The sequence below is a fragment of the Hippoglossus stenolepis genome, chromosome 4 (assembly GCF_022539355.2).
Source record: "Hippoglossus stenolepis isolate QCI-W04-F060 chromosome 4, HSTE1.2, whole genome shotgun sequence".
Classification (NCBI taxonomy): Eukaryota; Metazoa; Chordata; class Actinopteri; order Pleuronectiformes; family Pleuronectidae; genus Hippoglossus; species Hippoglossus stenolepis.
Window position 1 is genome coordinate 21,137,113 of NC_061486.1, and position 17,926 is coordinate 21,155,038.

At 40.2% G+C, this 17,926-nt stretch overlaps 1 protein-coding gene across 5 annotated transcripts in view; it reads right to left on the reverse strand.

The window, feature by feature from the left end:
• phldb1b (pleckstrin homology-like domain, family B, member 1b) overlaps nt 1-17,926 on the reverse strand; it is a 105,820-nt gene that overhangs the window by 73,352 nt on the left and 14,542 nt on the right. For 4 of the 5 annotated variants that reach the window (XM_047339562.1, XM_047339563.1, XM_047339564.1 and 1 more), the window contains exons 2-4: nt 11,691-11,792; nt 8,053-8,176; nt 6,027-6,197 (exon numbers count right to left, since the gene is read on the reverse strand). In XM_047339562.1, the coding sequence (XP_047195518.1) occupies nt 6,027-6,197; nt 8,053-8,176; nt 11,691-11,792 (397 nt within the window). Of the gene's footprint in view, nt 1-6,026; nt 6,198-8,052; nt 8,177-11,690; nt 11,793-12,775; nt 13,478-17,926 lie in introns of those variants that run through there. The other variant, XM_035154480.2, reaches the window with a different exon arrangement.

The window sequence follows — 17,926 nt, forward strand, 5'->3', positions numbered from 1 at the left end:
CAGAGGCCTCTGGTGAAGCAGAATGCACAGAAGGAAAGCTCTCTTCTATTCCAGGTACCAGCCCTGATCAGGTCACACTGGCAACAAGGAATAGCTGTGTAACAGTAGACAGACACATTAGGGTCTGGTTATGCCAGACTGCAGGGGGGCGGGGGTGTTCTGACAGACCTGTATATGTTTGTAGTCTATAAACAGAACTCACATGGAGGCAGGGACGTAGAATGCTTGGAGCAGGTGTTCATGTTGGATGTGTGGAGTGAAAGACCAAACTCCATTCAAAAAAGCTGCCAAGTTTAACTTTGATTCCATTTAGGTAACATGTTTAGCGTTCAATTATGAATTAAACAACAAATTCATGTCGAAGGGATGATTAGAAAACAATCGGCATAAAAAATAACACGAAACAGGCCTTTCTGTAAACATAATCGAAACTTTCATAATTTGCTAGCACAGCTAACTGCGCCCACTAGGGAGAACTTCAGTGGACGACTTAGCTGAGAAGGAACATCATTATAGTGGAATTATTAAAAACTAGGGTAAGTAATGTTCGCTGGCTGTATGCCGAATGGAACAGAGACTCATTTTAATATATAAAAAGTAAGTCTTGTTCTATTATATAAACATTCAACCGGAACAACAGAGGCATGTTGTATTTTTGATCTTTTCGAGCGGAGGTTTTGCACGTTAGCTGGAAAGGAAAGTGAAGCTAAAATGTGTCATTTTCCACATCAGCAGAAAAGTGTCCACACTCTGTTAGCTAGCCACATAAAGTAGCATGTAGGGATCTAGTTGTTAGTCCGTTATTTGTCCGCAGTTTTCCTTGAGTCAACCACAGGCTTCACTAGTTACAAGCGTGAAGCGAACACACACACAAACACACACACACACCGTACAACTATAACAGTAGAAGCAGGACTTACTTTAACTCCAGTGAATGAAACCTCTCTCTCCCTCCGATGTTTTCATCGCCTCGGCTCCTTTAAATAAAGCCACGTGTTTTCCTCTCTGCCAGTTTAATTTGGAACAACGGGCGCGTTTATGAGCTTTTTGTCCCGACGCGCTTTTGTTATGATAATCCTTAAATAGACTTAATATATTCTGCTCATATCTGAGGGCTCACTAAACAGTGTGTGAGCTGCCCGGACACTTGTTAAACCGCGGCTCCATCCGCTGCTGCTGCCGCTGCTGTGTTGGTATATCCCAGCTCTTTCAAACCAGTGCGGGAGTTCTACTGTCTGCAGTGGGATCCCTGCTCCATTGTCTCCTTCCCGGGGCCATTCACACGCTGGAGACGCGGTATCTCACCCACACAGTGTGGAGGGAAGAAACAGCTGGTTCACACACACAGTCAGTCACCTCAGAGCCACTGCTGTCAGAGAGAGAGTGAAGCGGAGGGAGGAGGAGCAGGAGGGATGAAAAGAAGGTGGAGACCCCGATCCTGAGTCAGAGAGAGGGAGAGAGAGAGAGAGAGAGAGAGAGAGAGAGAGAGAGAGAGAGAGAGAGAGAGAGAAGGAGAAAGGGAGAGAATGGGTGGCAGAAGAAGGTGGAGATCCTGAGTCAGAGGGAGAGAGACAAACAGAGAGAGAGAGAAGGGGGGGAATCCTCTTCCTGAGTCAGAAGTGGGGTGGCAGAGGGGGAGAGAAAGAGATGGGGGGTTTCTATCCTGAAGCACACACACTTCAGGTAGCTGATCAATACCATATATTACATATGATTTATATTACATGAATGTCCGACCATTTCTGTTTTGGAAACACACTCATGATAGGATTACGTGTCTATAGATAGTTATGAGAGCCAATTTTGGTACTATACCATCATTGTGAGGACATTTTGACGTTGTGAGGACATTTGGGCTGGTCCTGACAAATTAAATTGGCTTTTTGAGGGTTAAGACTTGGTTTTACGGTTAGGATTAGAATTAGGTTTAGGTTAGGGTTAGATTTAGGGTTAGGCATTTCTTTGTGATGGTTAGGGTTAGGATAAGGGGCTAGGGAATGCATTATGTCAATGTGTGTCCTCACAACTATAGAGAGACGCAGGAGTGTGTGTGTGTGTGTGTGTGTGTCATATTCTTGTTTATAGCTAAAGAACAAAGGTGAAGGTGTAAAGTAATGCCAGACATTCATTTGCCATAAGTCACATCATCTTAAATCTATAAAAAGCCATAAAAGTACACGTTAAAGGAAAAAGTGAGGATAAGAGTTCCCTTCTTGCACATTAGCCTCTGCAATAAATGTAATGATAATGAAAATGTAGATGTATTGTTATTATTTTTGTATTATTCCTACTGAAACAATACAATTTACTGTAATCAATAAGGGACATGAAAGTCTACAGCTGAAACAAAACTAACAATAGAACATGTAGAATGTGTAAAAATACTTACATTCATATTCTGGTAAATGTATCATCAGCAAACTTAAGTAAAATACCCAAAGTAGTAACCAAAGCTACTGTGGTTTTTTAATATACATATTACATCATGGGCTATTGATACAGATGTATTCATTTGTAAACTGCATATTACTTCTGTAACTTGTCATAGTAGAGTGTTTTAACTGCTGCATATTTAAATCTATTGTAATGTATCCTTTTTTAAATAAGTTATAATATATAATATTTTATATGCAAAATCTGAATCAGAAAAGTAATTATAGCTGCCAGATAAATGTAGTTAAGTAAAATGTACAGTGTTTTGTTCTGTCAGAGATAATGTCTTCAGTGGACATTATCATTAAAGGCCTGTGAATTAAATTTTATGACATACAATGTATCTTAAAATGTATTATCTCGTAATTAAATATTGAACCTCCATAACTTTAACTTACGAGAGACTGATTAAAAAGAACAACCTACATTTCCCATAATGCAACTCAGTATAATATCTACCATAACCCTTACATCACTGTTAATTGTTTTGAAATAATAATCTCCTTGTGTTTTTCCGGATAGGCTGAATCAAAGCGACCAACCGTTGCCCCTTTAAAACGCTCAGAACAAACAGGCTTAGTTTTTACATGCCCTTTCACTGCTGGGATTTCCCTCTGACAGCTCTTCTGATTTATATTGTAAATCCCCGGGGATTACCACTAAACGCACGTTGAGCACATTTTCATTTTGTAACAATACCAACTTCTTTCTGCTTGATTCTCTATAAACTGTAACTCTGACGTTTCAAAGCCGTTTCCAGCTGTAAACTATTCATCTGCCAGGTGTAGAACTACAGAGAGCAGACAGCGTTACATTCCCTGTGACACATATCAGTGTCAAAACATGTATCACTCATATATATAATCTACCTACTAATTCCACAAACGTCTGTCTTTCTGTATGTGGAATGCATATCTCGATAACTTTTCATCTTATCGGATTCACACTTTACATGTGTATTGCAAATTTTTTTAAAGTGCGGGGCCAAAATCGACGCTAGGTTATTTTAATAATGTGATTATTTTTATTCCACCATATCGATATTAACTCTAAAGATCGTGTTGGTTTCTTAACGGACCTCTGGAATAGCCGACATGTAATAACCATACACGCGAACAGTAATAAAGCAAATTCAGTTTCATTGAAAAACAGTAACTATAAAATCATCACTGCAGATGAACCAGGTAGGATGAACACAAAGATGATCAACAGTATATAAGTGACAGTATATTGTAGAACTGTTTGAGGTGGACTCACTAATGACAAGGAATAATTCTGAAGTAGCTCTGGAGCTTCAACACAGGACAAGAGAACAGACCATTTCAGGCAGGTTTAGAACAGGCACAGCACTAGTAAAACCAACTCATGGGAGGAACCACTAAAGTCTGATCTGCTTCCTGTGTTCAGTTTTGTCTTCCTCCAGCATCACTAAAGAAAGCAACATGTAAACAACTCAGACTATGCCTTTCATGACTTCTTCAGCTCTCCCCCCTGTGCAGGACCCCGACAGTGAACTCAACTTTACCCTCCACACTGATGCTTCCACCATGAAACCCACTCTGCAGCTAAAGTCGGATCTGTCTGGGGGTAGGAGGGGCAGTATAAATAGCACTGTGTCCCCTCTCAGGTTACCCTGCCAGGGCCCAGGTTGAAATACCAACAGACAGAGGGGACACATTGACAGACAGCACACACACACACACACACATTACATCACAGAGTCATGCAGGACACTGGATACTGAGTGCAGAGAGCATTTACAAAGGAATAATATTAGTCCATGTTGTATGCATGTACTCTTTGCCCTATTAGTATTTCATTGTGAGGGCCAACACTATTTGAGAATGAGTAATAACGCTGCAGCGTGTGGTTACACATCAGCACAGAGGGAAGTTTACACGGTGAGTAATGGTGAGTCGAGTGTCTGTAACTCACTCTCATGCAGACTGGGCTTCCTCTGAGGCTCTGATGTAAACGTCTATGAATGTGACTTAACTGAAACACTTACATTGACCCCACCTACACAACTAATCAGAACAAGTTCAACTTTTTTTCTGATGATTGCGCATAATGAAAAATCCCCGAACTCCTACACTAGTATATTTATGACTTATTTAATTTTAATGGAGAAGTAAACATTTTTTATTTATTACTTATTTTTGATCATTGAGGATTTTGATCATTTGATTGCTTGAATTACTTCCCCCCAATGGACTCCATTGTAAAATGTCATAACAGCCAGTGGTGGGAAAGGTATTGAAATGTTATATTTGCTTATGTATAATCATTTACCTGTTGATATTATATAGATTTCCTCACTTGGTATGTTTAAGCATATATACCCTGTATTATTGTCCCTAACCCATATATATATATATATACATATATACATATATATATATATATATTGATAGAGTTATAAAGAGTTAATATAAAGTTTATATATGATTTCATATAGAGTTTATATATAAGTTTCTACTTTGGCCTCCTTGTGGCTGTAATGATGTATGTTGGCACCCCCTTAAAAACGAGATGGTACATCTCAAGGGTTTTATCCTTTTAAAATAAATTATATTAGAACTGATCAAATCTTTACACCTGATCAACAATAACTTTAAATGTGAAATAACTGTAGTGGAGGAAAAAGGACAATCTTTGCCTCTGAATTGAAAATGAAGTCTAAAGTAACATAAAAAGGAATTTTTTAAGTAAAGTACTTCACATTTTGCATCAATGTCACATTCCACAGGTCATAATTAATATTGACAATTAAAGCCAACACTGTTCACAATACTGAAAGTGTCAGGTGACATCTCACTTTTGTTCTTCAGCTCAGACACATCACAAAGTGCTGAATCATTCAGGTTCCTTCACTGCAGCTCTGAAAACCTCCATACTGTAATAAGTATTGGAACAAGCGTTGACAACACATTCTGCTATATGTTCCCATTTCTTGACTATCCTTGACTTCAGAAATCTCATCAGATTTCTGAAGGAGTCCAGTTCAATTCACATGTACCTTCTCTACTTCCACTGGAAGCCTTAATTACTATGGGAACAACATTTAAAAAGAAAATCCCAGGGGATCATTTTAGTAAAGTCCTCCACAGCAATCAGTCTAAGATGCAGCAGATTAAAAATCAATGCATCTCCCCTCTGGTTTCTTCATAATATCTGCATGCCTGGGCACAGCAGAGCTCACTCTGTTACCTCATTAACACAGAAACCTCAGGCCGTTCTTCCGTCGATGGCTATTTAGAAGCACTCTGTACATTTTATTGAGCAGACCTGCTGGCTCTTGTGCTGCGTTTTCATTGACCAGGCAGAGAGCTGGTGTATTGATCTCTGGCTTAGCTGGGATCATACACGTTGGCCGGCAGGTGAAATTACAGTGTATGATCATCGGTTTCCTGTAATGTTTGTTCTACAGAGGAGAACATGGAAAACCATACACAGCAGAGGCCCTGTTGTTATCAATGTGGCCGACAATTTGCTCACACTGCTTTAGACTGCACATCAGAAGTGCTATGAAAGATTCAACAGCAGAAACCATCCAAGTAAATCATAGGGCACATGTTGGAGCTGACTGTTACCTTGTGACAGGCGGACAGGCTGCATGATCTGGAGACCATCTATGGCGCAGAGGTTCCCACAGGGGTGCAGCGTGATGACCCCTGACCTGTTCTCTATGTAGCAGTGCTGGGCAGCCACCCCAGGGCCCTGGATGTTGATGTCCATGGGACCACGACCCAGAGTGGTCTGGCCTGAGGGAGGAGGAAGAAGAGTTAGATCAAAATCTGATGTGAAGCAGTAACTGTGGTTCCCCATTCAGACATGTCTTCACAGCCGCAATTAGCAATTTGGGGTTAAGTAACTTGCTCAAAGACACAAACAGGAGGTATTGAACCACCAGCCTTATGGTTAGTGGCCAACCCGCTCTCCTGAGCCAAAGCTGGGTTACATTTATATTCTTGCTGGTAAGAGAGATTTATAATGATAAAAGTGAAAACACAGTTTTGTCATTTTTTCAAATGTATACATTTTTACTATACATTATATTGTAATAACATAATATAATATAAATATCACTATATTACAATTAATATTATTAAAATCTCTTTCTCTTTAAAACCCTTTATTAAGTTCTGTTTAGAAGCTTCGTTGGCATTAATTGCAACTTCCAGGTTTATTTGTACTTGGACAGTTTCTCATTCTTCTCAGACTTCAGAGACTTCCTCAGACTTCATAGCTCTGTGTCTTGTCCTGACTTGTAGTGTGAAGTGTGGGGCCTGATATACACACAGGTGTTTGCCTTTCTAAACTTTGTCTAATTCACTTCAAATGGCCACAGGTGGACTTCAGTCAAGTTCTAAAAACATCTCATGGGTAATAAAAGCAAAGAGGATGAACCTGACTTGACAACAATGCAACATTATTACAGACACTGGTTGTGTCAAGTGGTTGGACTCCATCAGGTCTAGATATAATCATGATTATAGTAGTAACAACAACGTAGGTTTGGTTATAAATATCATAGTAAATTATATTTATATATGTAAAGCGTCCTTGGGTCCTGTGAAAGGCGCTATATAAATGCAAGCCATTATTATTATTATAAAGTAGTAAAAGAAAACAATAAATTCTAATAAATATATGGTTATTGTGCTCAACATAATAGTATTAGAAAATATTCTCTGTAAACTTCTGCTCTGCAGCCATGCTTTAAATTGTTTTCTCTATAGATGCCTGATACTTTTCAATAAGTAACATTTACTACAAAATGTACAACCTAGAGCAGTTACCATTGTATTGTTGACTGATGCTCAGTTCTATTTCTTTAACCTGCAAAACTATGTTGACAATATCCCTTTTTAGTCTGTTTGTAACCTGAAGACCTGTCACATAGCTCTGAACGCACAGAGGGAACAGACTGTTTATCAGCTAAATGGGTTAAACAACTCAACCTCAAACAACAAGATGAGATTAGACACTATTTAGGGGAAACAAGGACACAAGAGCACACCTGGTCTGTCCAGATCCTCGAGAGGAGAGGCCAAGAGCAAATAAAATGTCACAGGCAAGTTTTAAAAAAACACACATTGAACATTCACACACAGACTCTTTGCCTGCTCCTACCATGGACTCATGACAGGGGAATTACCAGCCTGCTGAAGTACAGACACAGACAGGAAGGCCAGCACACAGACGGACAGGCAAGTAAGACCTCAGGTCAAAAAGTCACCGGACAGATTTACAAGATGAAACTGTCCTCGATTGTTCAGACAAAGAGACGGACAAGGACATCAGATGGATATAGAGGTGATAACAGGGTCAGGTCTGCAGAGACACAAGTGTGTGTTGTTGTGGTACCTTGTAATACAATTATCCTAAATATATGTAATTTTAAAAAAGCCATTACCACAATATTAAGGCAATTGTGTAATTATGAATGGGACAATGTCATAGTAATTGTAGGACAAGCTTAGGAAGCATGTTTCAAAAGCGTTTTTCTTAACATGAATGATTCCGTGTATTTTGTAGCACTGGCATTAGATGTTGGGTCATTGTGTCTCTGGAGCTACAGTAACTGGTGTGTTGGTGTTGCAGCAGCGGTCTCACCCTCAGGCAGGGGCAGCAGGGTGATGGCAGTGCTCAGGCGTCCACTACCCAAACTGACCAGGTGGGGGCGCTCCGCCTGAAACTTCAGCCCCTTTCCGGTCTCAATTAGGTCCAGTGGGGTGCTCTGCAGAAAAAGTCAAAGGTCAGAGAGATTATTATTATCTAAACTTTTGGGTTAAGTAAGAAGTCATCACATTCTGGTTTGGATCTGAATCAGGGGCCTGATCCAGGAAACTTATTTCTCTTTATTAATAGAACTGATATCTTTGAGTGAGTGCAATTTGGTGCAGCCTGATGGTGAGAGGAGTGGAAGGGCCTTGTTGGAGATATGCACTCTACTGAGAGCCATTCTTTGTTTTTAAATTATTTTCAGCAGTTTTTATACTTCAAACTCACTGAGTGGATAGTATCTTTCTTTTGGCAGAAAAACACTTGTGGAACTTGTGGTGTGCCCATAACCATTCTGACTCTTCTAAAGGAGGGTGCTTGTAAAATAAGACTGCACTGGGCGGCTGTGGCTGAGGGGTAGAGCGATCGTCCTCCAACCTGAAGGTCGGCAGTTCAATCCCAAGTCTTCCACATCTGCTGGCCGAAGTGTCCTTGGGCAAGATGCTGAACCCCAAATTGCCCCTCATAGAACAAAAAAGTGCTGCTAATAGATGCACTGTATGAATGTGTGCGTGAATGTAAAACTGTACTGTAAAAGAGCTTTGAGTGGTCATCAAGACTAGAAAAGCGCTATATAAATACAAAACCATTTACTGATTTGATTTTATTTGCATTTTAGCACCATTGATTGTTGGAATTACTCCTTTTGTGCCAATTTTACTTAAAACACACAGAATGTTGTATTACAAATACTTTAGAAAACAAGAATTTAGAAAAACATTTCATTTACAGCTACAGGTGCAATAAAAAATATTGTAGGTGACTGGAATCACCAACACTGAAGGTGTCATTGCAGACGATGCAACATATTGTGTTTAATCTGATAAAGCGTCTACATGTCTAAACCTAAGCAGGTCACATCCTCTGTCTCCACAGCTACACTATGTGTGGACTATCAGTGGCTCTCCATGAATGGGACCCAATAGGCAATCATTTCCTGTCCATTAGCTGAACTAATTGTCTCTGCTTAATAAAAAAAGATATGATGCTCATCTTTGTGTCGAGCACTAACTGTAGTTTTACTGCTTCATCGATGCAGCAGAGCCACAGAGAGGTTCATCCTCTGCTCTGGGGAGGAGAACAGGAGTCTGAATGTCTTCACCATGAGAGGCCATTTCTATAGCTGGCTGCTCTGGCTGTTTACATATTCCTCTACACACCGAGTAGTGTGAGCGTGTATGAGTGTGTGTGTGTGTGTGTGTGTGTGTGTGTGTGTGTGTGTTAGTTCTGCCTAAGCCAAACCACCATGTGCTGTCGGCTCAGCAAGGGGGAAGGGATGTCGCCATAGCAACTGCACTCCGCAATTAAGAAACATGAAGCTCCTGCAGGGTGTTCAGCAAGCTTGTGATGAGCACAGCAATGTCTAAATGTAAAGACCATTCTGCTTTTCAGTGATGCTCTCACTGTTAAACTAGCCCATACACACACACACATAGCAAAATGTATTATTTATTATTGTTGGGTTTCACTCTGCCTTGTAATTCTATTTTATGACTTGATAGGATAGAATTGAACTTGTTCTCCTGCTGAGCAACAGAATTATCATTCATTTGATCTTTATAATTCATTTGATCATTTACCTGTGGTTGTCCTCCTGTTACATGTCAACATGACCTGTGATACAGAAGTCACAAGACTGACAAGACTATTAGCTGCAAGCAGACTGTTCCCTCGTTAGATTCCTATTTAGAAGCTTTAAAAAGTATTTCTATCTGCATTAATAAAAAAGATCAGATTTATTTAACAATTATTTTTCTGTAGCGTAGCACTTTGTGTTTTAACCATTCGTTTTGTTGTTGTGCACCTCTTTGTACTTACTGGGCTCCCACCAATCCCCTGACCAACCAAAGCATATAATATATCAGTCTCACAGGACCATGTCGCTCCAGTGACTCCACATCAGGTCACAATCCAGATCGTATTGACTTGATAAACACCGCTTAAAAAGATAGTCCTGTTTATGTTACAGTGCTGAAAATGTTAAATAAACTCTAATGAGTGTGGAGTTACTCCCTGACATGGTCTTGCATTTTAAACCAGCTGTGGCTGTGTCTTTTTGTCCCAGTTTGGAGCCCCTACATTTCTGTTTTACAAAATGCGTGCGATCATTGACTCAGCCTCTCGGCTGGTTAGTTAGTTGTGTGTTTCCTAATAGGATTATGTGATTGTAGTGGTGCTGTCGGTGGAGTGGGGTCAAGACTAAGAGGATTGTTGAGAGACTGGCTGCGAGGCACTGGGAGGCTTCACTGGGAGCGATGGGAGGAGCAGGGAGGGACGCTGCACGATTCATACGGCCTCATCTGCTGTGTGCTGCTGCTCCCATGTGGTGCACACTTCAACAGCTTGCCTCCCTCTCTCTCTGTCTGCACACAGACTGTGCACTGTAATGCATTCATCTAAATTGATGTGCATGGAAAACACAGCGTTTCGACTACATTTATGAATTAAATGTATTTGATTTGGTGCTTTTTTACAGTACAATATTTTACTAACAGACTCTAATCTACAGTACTTATGTATGTATGTATGCATTATTATTGTTATTATTATTGTTGTTATTATTGTTATTATTATTATAATTATGATATACTTCATTATGTGTATATATACAGGAGCTCCACATTAAAATGAAAACCATTCAAACATGAACAGTAAATAATTTACATAGAATTCAAAACTCACACTTTCCATTGTATATAAACTTGCTCAAATCTGTTATTGTCTAATAATTTGGGGGCTGATTTTTAGTTTAATTTAAAATCATAAAATTATATGTACTTTCTGGTTTGTGTTTGTATAAAATATTTTTTTTCATTCCTTTTTTATTTTGTTTTATCATCCGGTTCTTGTTCTTCTTGTTTAATATAAATGCAAAAATAAAAACTGGAAACACACTCACACACACACACACACACACACACACACACACACACACACACACACACACACACACACACACACACACACACAAAGCCCACACTTAATGCCTGATAGGATTGTCTGAGCCAGCAGGTGGGAAACGAGACATCCAATCTGCAGGTCTGTCTAATTACTGACTCTGGCTGAAGATTCCTGCTTTACAACAAACTGACACAAGCTGTCAGGACGCGTTGTGGCCCCACCTGACCTTCTCTAGATGGGTCTTCTCTGGTATTTATCATCCATGGAGACTTTAGAGCCAAAACTCTGTCAGAGCTTCCAAAGTGATGACATTTAAAATCAGTGGCTCCAGTTATCAGAAGAAGAGAGCGCCCACTGTGTGTGTGTGTGTGTGTGTGTGACTGGAGACATGCATCAGAACTGACACACTGACGACATATGACAGGGTTTTTCTGTGAAAGCTGCCAAGTTTAGAACAATAAAGCTCTTTCTGAACTCATTCCTCCTCTCTCTGTTTTCTCGCTCTGCATCTTCTCTCCCATCCCCCACAGCCTAAACCCAGCCACAACACACACCAGCACCACACTCACCTGTAACACCTGGTGGGTTTGCCGTCCACACTCGGGCATGTTCCTGTTCAGACGGTCCATGTCCACTGAGCTGTCCACGGCTCCCTGCGACACATGAAGATCCTGAGGGGGGAAATGACAACATCCATGTGAACCACAACATGAGTAACAAATGTCGTCATGGGTGACCTGATCTGTGCTGGAAGACAATGGTCAGTTTCTGGTTACATCTGAATTATACATTAAAGGTTTTATTTTTCTAAATTGTCTCAAACTCACACATTTTCCACTGTAGCTTAAGAAAGTTGACTAATATTCACTGGGATTCCCCCCTCCCCTCTAATGTGTCACACTGTCAGCACACACGCACACACACACACACACCAGATGGTAGAAAGAATTTAGCAATACACTTAGAGGAAGTAACACACACACGCATTTAAATCTCCTGACACATTCACATTCTCTCTCTCTCTCTCTCTCTCTCTCTCTCTCTCTCTCTCTCTCTCTCTCTCTCTCTCACACACAAACACATACACACACACACACACACACAAATTCCTCCCTACTTACTAAGCCAGTTTTAGGTATTTCCATCAAGTCATCTCAGAACAAGTGGCTATAAATAAATCCCATGTCTATATTAGTACGAGGGTGAATATATGTGAGAAAACACCTTCACAGTCATTATCTTGCGGGAGTGAGGAAACACAGAAAACCACAGGGAAAGGTTAAAAAACACATAATTATCACAATCACAGTGAATCAGAGGACCCGCAGTCGTTTGCTTGCCTAAAATGTTGTGCAGCAGGGATGGAAAATGTGGTTCTGATGTAGTCTGCCCTCAGGATAACAAAACACTGCAGCAGTATCATCATATTTGCTCCTCTGACAGATGGTGGAATGATATTCAGTGAGTCAGCCTCAAGCAAGCCTTAAACAGTAAATCACAAAACACCCAGAAAACAAAAAAACAATGTTTAAGAATTCCATCTGCAAAAGTCTCCCACTGCAACAAGAACTCTTCTCTGAGCCAGAAGAGGAAATAAACCATCCAACCTTTCCATGCTAACCTGTCCTTTGTTGTCTCTATATGTGACAATTACCTTCCTCCAGTTGTCCAGCAAATGCATCGCCTCCATGGTGAAGAGCTGCTCCGGGCTACTGACACAATCCTATCAGCATGAACTTGATTGAGCAGGACACCTCTTAACACCGCGCACTGAATTCAACACAGTTTGATCAGTGCAGCTTCTCCCCATGAAACACAGATTGTTTCTTTGTCTGATGATCTGAGGCTTTTGTCTCAAGCTACCGGTGCTGGATCCTCCACAAACTCCCATTCAGGAGGTGGACCTGTTGCTGCTTGCTCAACTAAACTCAGACCTACATTCCTGACTGGCAGCACCACAGTCCCAGATAACAGAAGTGTGTGTGTGTGTGTGCATGTGTGTGTGTGTGTGCATGATGAAGGCTACTTTTGGGAACATATTGCAGGCTAATGACCTGTTAGTTGGGGGATAAGAATCGGCGGATTTACACACCCACAGACATACAGCTTGGAACTTTACATATTTGTAAAAAGTGATCAAAGTCCCACCACAGTAGCTTATCACCCCCCCTAAAACTCTTCTTAGTTCCTCAGGTTTGTCATAAAAAAATCTCCTCCTGGTCTTAAAGTGGTTTAAACTTAACTCTGCTCCTTTCTTTCTAATTTTGTGACATGGTTCTCTGAATATGCTGACATAGCCCCTCCCCTCCTTCCTGTCGCCACTCAACCAGGATAGGTTTCTTAGGTTTGTGACATCACAGACCCTGGCTGTTTGAAACAGTTTTTATTAGACTGGTATTTGTTATCTGTTTTTTTTTTAAATATATATATATATAAATACATACATACTGTGTACAAAGTTTTGACTTGTCCAACTGGGGATAGGTTTAATTTAGTCTAGGTTAGATTAATGTGTAAATTAAAGGGTTACACCAGATGTGGTTACGGTTGAGGTCAAATTCAAGGAAATTAATATATGTAATTTCTCAAAAAATGACCTACAATAAGATGTTTGTCTGATTACTTGTACTTGTGTCATTGTCAGGACCGATTTCAGAATTAGGACATTTTGGGACGTCCTCACTTTGTGACCCATCTTCAGTGTTTTTTAAAAACCAGGACTTGGTTTTAAGGTTAGAGTTAGAATCAGGTTTAGGTTAGTTGAAGGGTAAAGGTTGAGCTTAGACATTTAGTTGTGATGGTGAAGGTTCGGGTATGGGGCAATAAAATGCATTATTTCAGCGATGGGTTTCACAAAGATAGAAATACAAGCATGTGTGTGTGTGTGTGTGTGTGTGTGTGTGTGTGTGTAAGTAGTGATCAAAAGAGAGAAGTAGAAGAAAGGGTAGAGGAGGACAGAGTGAGGAGTGAAATGATTGATAAAAAATAAAAGGATAGAAATGAAGTGGTACAGTGGTGAACATGTAGAAGCAGGAAGGGGGAGCTCTGTATTGTACACTGCGCTGATGTACCATGATACATGACTGAACAGGCGTGACTATAATGCATACAGTAGGTTTTATGTTCCAATATAAAGAGGTCATTCTTCACTGAGCCCTCACCCGTATGTGATATTGACATCTGACACTTGGCTTCCATATTTTCCCGCTCTGAACAAACAACTCAGGCTTTGGTGCTAAAGTGCCATGCTAGCTGTACATGCAGTGCTAAAGGAAATTACAAAGGAAATACACAACCAGATGAAAAAATACCAGGTTCACCAGCTGCCTCTGCCTCCATGCTCTTAACTTATTCTAACTGTTGATGTCAGACATGATCTGTATTTGCATCAACGTGATTTGATTGGCTATCGTCGCTGCCTGAATATTTGTAATAACGTGATGGGATTGGCTGGTGTCTGCACTGTAGCTTGATGATCACACGTCTGAGTCTAACATGTGGAATTCCTCAAGGCTCCATTTTAGAGCACTGTGTAAAACTGTGAATGGTTTAGAGCCAAAACATATTTCTGATCTCCTGCTACGTTATGAACCCTCCAGACCCTCAGGTCGTCTGGAACAGGTCTGCTTTCTGTCCCCAGAGTCAAAACTAAACATGGAGAAGCAGCGTTAAGTCTTTATGCTTCGTATTTGTGGAACAAGCTCCCAGAGAACTGCAGGTCCACTGCAACCCTTTGCTCTTTTAAAGCAATGCTGAAAATGTCCTTTGCCACAGACTTTTATTCAATTAAATAAATACTCATATCTATAATTCATTGTTACTATCAATATTTTATTTATTATTTTATTTATTTATTTTAATTCTGTATTCAACTCCTTTTTAACTTTAAATTTATTTTAAAATGCTTCTTTTTTTATATTGTCTTATGTTGCTTTTACAATTTACCACGATGCCTTGGATATTTTATGTAAAGAACTTTGAATTGCCTTGTTGTTGAAATGTGCTATACAAATAAACTTGCCTTGCCGTCTCAACTTCTACCCCACATCACAAGCACAGTGAAGCAATGGGACCACAATGCAATTCAACAAAGCATTGATGTCACACCATGCAAAGTGAATGAGCAGAGTTTAAGTTGAAGCCTCCCAACGCATACATGGAAGTGCTCCATTGGAGGTCTCACATCATAATAGAAAATCTTTTCCTTTTTTATTCATTATTTATATATGTATTAATAATTAACATTTCTCTATTCTGAGTTTACTTTAATTAAACCTAATTCATTTAATAATTTAATTAAAAGTCTCTATAGCTTCTTGGCATTACAGTTAGTCTCACATCCAAAATGCACTGATCTTGATGAACTATTGTGTGAGAGGCTGACACCATTTGCCCTGCAACAAGAAAGACTGACCTGACAACACTAACAACACGAACATCAAGTGGCATCAAAATGTGGATCACTGCTGTGTTTTATGTATTTAATGTATTTGTTTGGTTTTATAGGTTGAGCTACTGTATGTAGGAAGCCAAAGTAATTCCACACAAAACTGTACATATCTACATATAGTACATGTACATTATAGCTTACAACCACACTTGTCAACCCTGTGTTCTGCACTTGACCACAAGTTCTTTTCACATGCATGTTGCGTCCTGGTAATTGTCAGCAGATGGTGTATGTCCAGACATTCAGCATTCACTATTTCCAACAAGGATATCTGATCATGTGGCTGGTGGTCAAATAATGTCAACCTCCATGAGAAGAGTTCCTCTGTGGGAACTGAGGAATGGAGAGTAAGGTGGAAGGAAAAGTAAGAGCGTCCTGGGATGGGCTGAAAAAATGCATTCTCAAGTGGACAGCTCTAACAACTAGAACTGTCACTTTTTAATGGAAATTCAAACATTAATTCCAATGTGGAAGGAGAAGTTTGTATTCAACCTGTAGTGATCTGTTCAAATTCAAAGTATACAGTCTAGAAGCTCCTCAGACCGTTTGAAGTTGTATTCTTCCCGATCCAGCAGGAGGCGCTCACTATCAGTTTAACCTATTGCATGCGCTCTTGACCTATCTGCAGAATAATGCCCAATTCATGCTTCTGCAGTGAAGTTACGTCGTAACCTACACGTAGACGTGTATCCCAAGCAGAGCCCTACGCCGTACCCTGACGCGCAAATCACCCAAAATTTTACCATGCGCCATGACGACGCAGACCACAAATGCTGTGATTGGTCCGCTTGGTAGCACCGCATCTCCGACAGACTCGCCTTCATTTTTGAATTGTGTTGAAGGAGCAAACATGGATGGCGTCTTTCTTTTTTTTTGTTGCAGTTCTTTAAGAGAAAGTAATTGCTCTTCAACACCTATCAGCTCCAACACGATCCGCTTAGTAACACTCGCTATTGTTCTGAAGTAAACAGACATGCCAGAGAATTTGTAAATAAGTGGACCAGAAACCGGAAGACACTCAACACCAGCATAGAAACTCCACTACCGCCACTAAAATTACAATTCACTGATCATCCCACTCACCACTATGGCGATGGAGGGGTGGATCAAGTGTTTGAGTGATCAAAACACAGTCTCAAACACAATATGCCTCCATACTGCTCGTGTGGTGTCATCCAAGTGTCAGCAGCTCTGACATTCAAATCTGAGTCGAAACTGCGTCATTTACACAATATTTTTAGCCTAAAAATATGCTACCGAAAGTGGCGATGGTAGCGGATGTAACGATGCTACGCACACCCTGCTTGTGTGCAGTATGTGCGTGTTTTCGGTGTGTGTGTGTGCGCGAACGCAGCTCCAAGGAGGATATCAGAGGACTTTTAGGCTAAACAATGGTTAGTTGACGCTGTTTCGAGTCGAATATGAATGTCGGGGCTTATGGACACTTGGATGACACCACAGGAGAAGTATGGAGGCAGGTGAAGTTTTTTGTCTTTTGTTCTTTTAATTTTGATGAACTTTATATTGCCCTACTCTAGCCTGGAACTAGCCACAATAGCCAACTGTATAGTTATCTAAGTGAGCTAGTTATTTAGCTTGCTGATTTTCAGACTTCTCTAAATACTAGGGTTAGGTTTAGGGTTAGGGTTAGGGTTAACTCTAACTCTAACTCTAAAACAGTTTTTCAGCAAGAATTCCTATTTTGATTTTAAATGAAATGTTCTAAAAGAGAACTTTTGTGAGTGCGACTGCTTGTTCTCACCATATTGACGTCCAGTTGTGTCAGATTGTGGAGGGACATCAGCAGCTTCTCTTTCTCTCACATCCACCAACTCTCACTGACACACAAAAAACTCTCAATCTCTCCATTTCTCTCTCTTATTCTCTCTATCCCTCCCTCCCTCCTCTCATGCCAGGGGCAGAAAGGCTGGCATTGTTTTCTGTTGCACAGGCATGGACCTCTTCTCTCACATGAGGGAATCTTTTTTTGATGGGGTTATGAAAGCGAGAGAGGCTCATAATTTAGTTGGAATTTGAAATGCAGACGCGAGGGAAGCTGCAGTGTGCCAAGTAGAATACAAATGTGAGCTGGAATGAATAACATAGAGGATAGAGGGAGAAAAAGAAGGTGGAATGGAATGCAGCTGCAGAGAGACTGATTTCATTCAGTCAAATTAAAAAATATTTTATCTTCGAATATCCTCACTGACTTGTTTTTTATGCATTTAAATGTAGTTTTGATTGTTGTTTACTTTGTTTCTTAAAATTCTAAAATATCTCTGTTACTTTTTCATGTTACAATGAGCATTAATATTCCAACAGCATATTATGTCTCTGAACTATAGTTTTATAGGC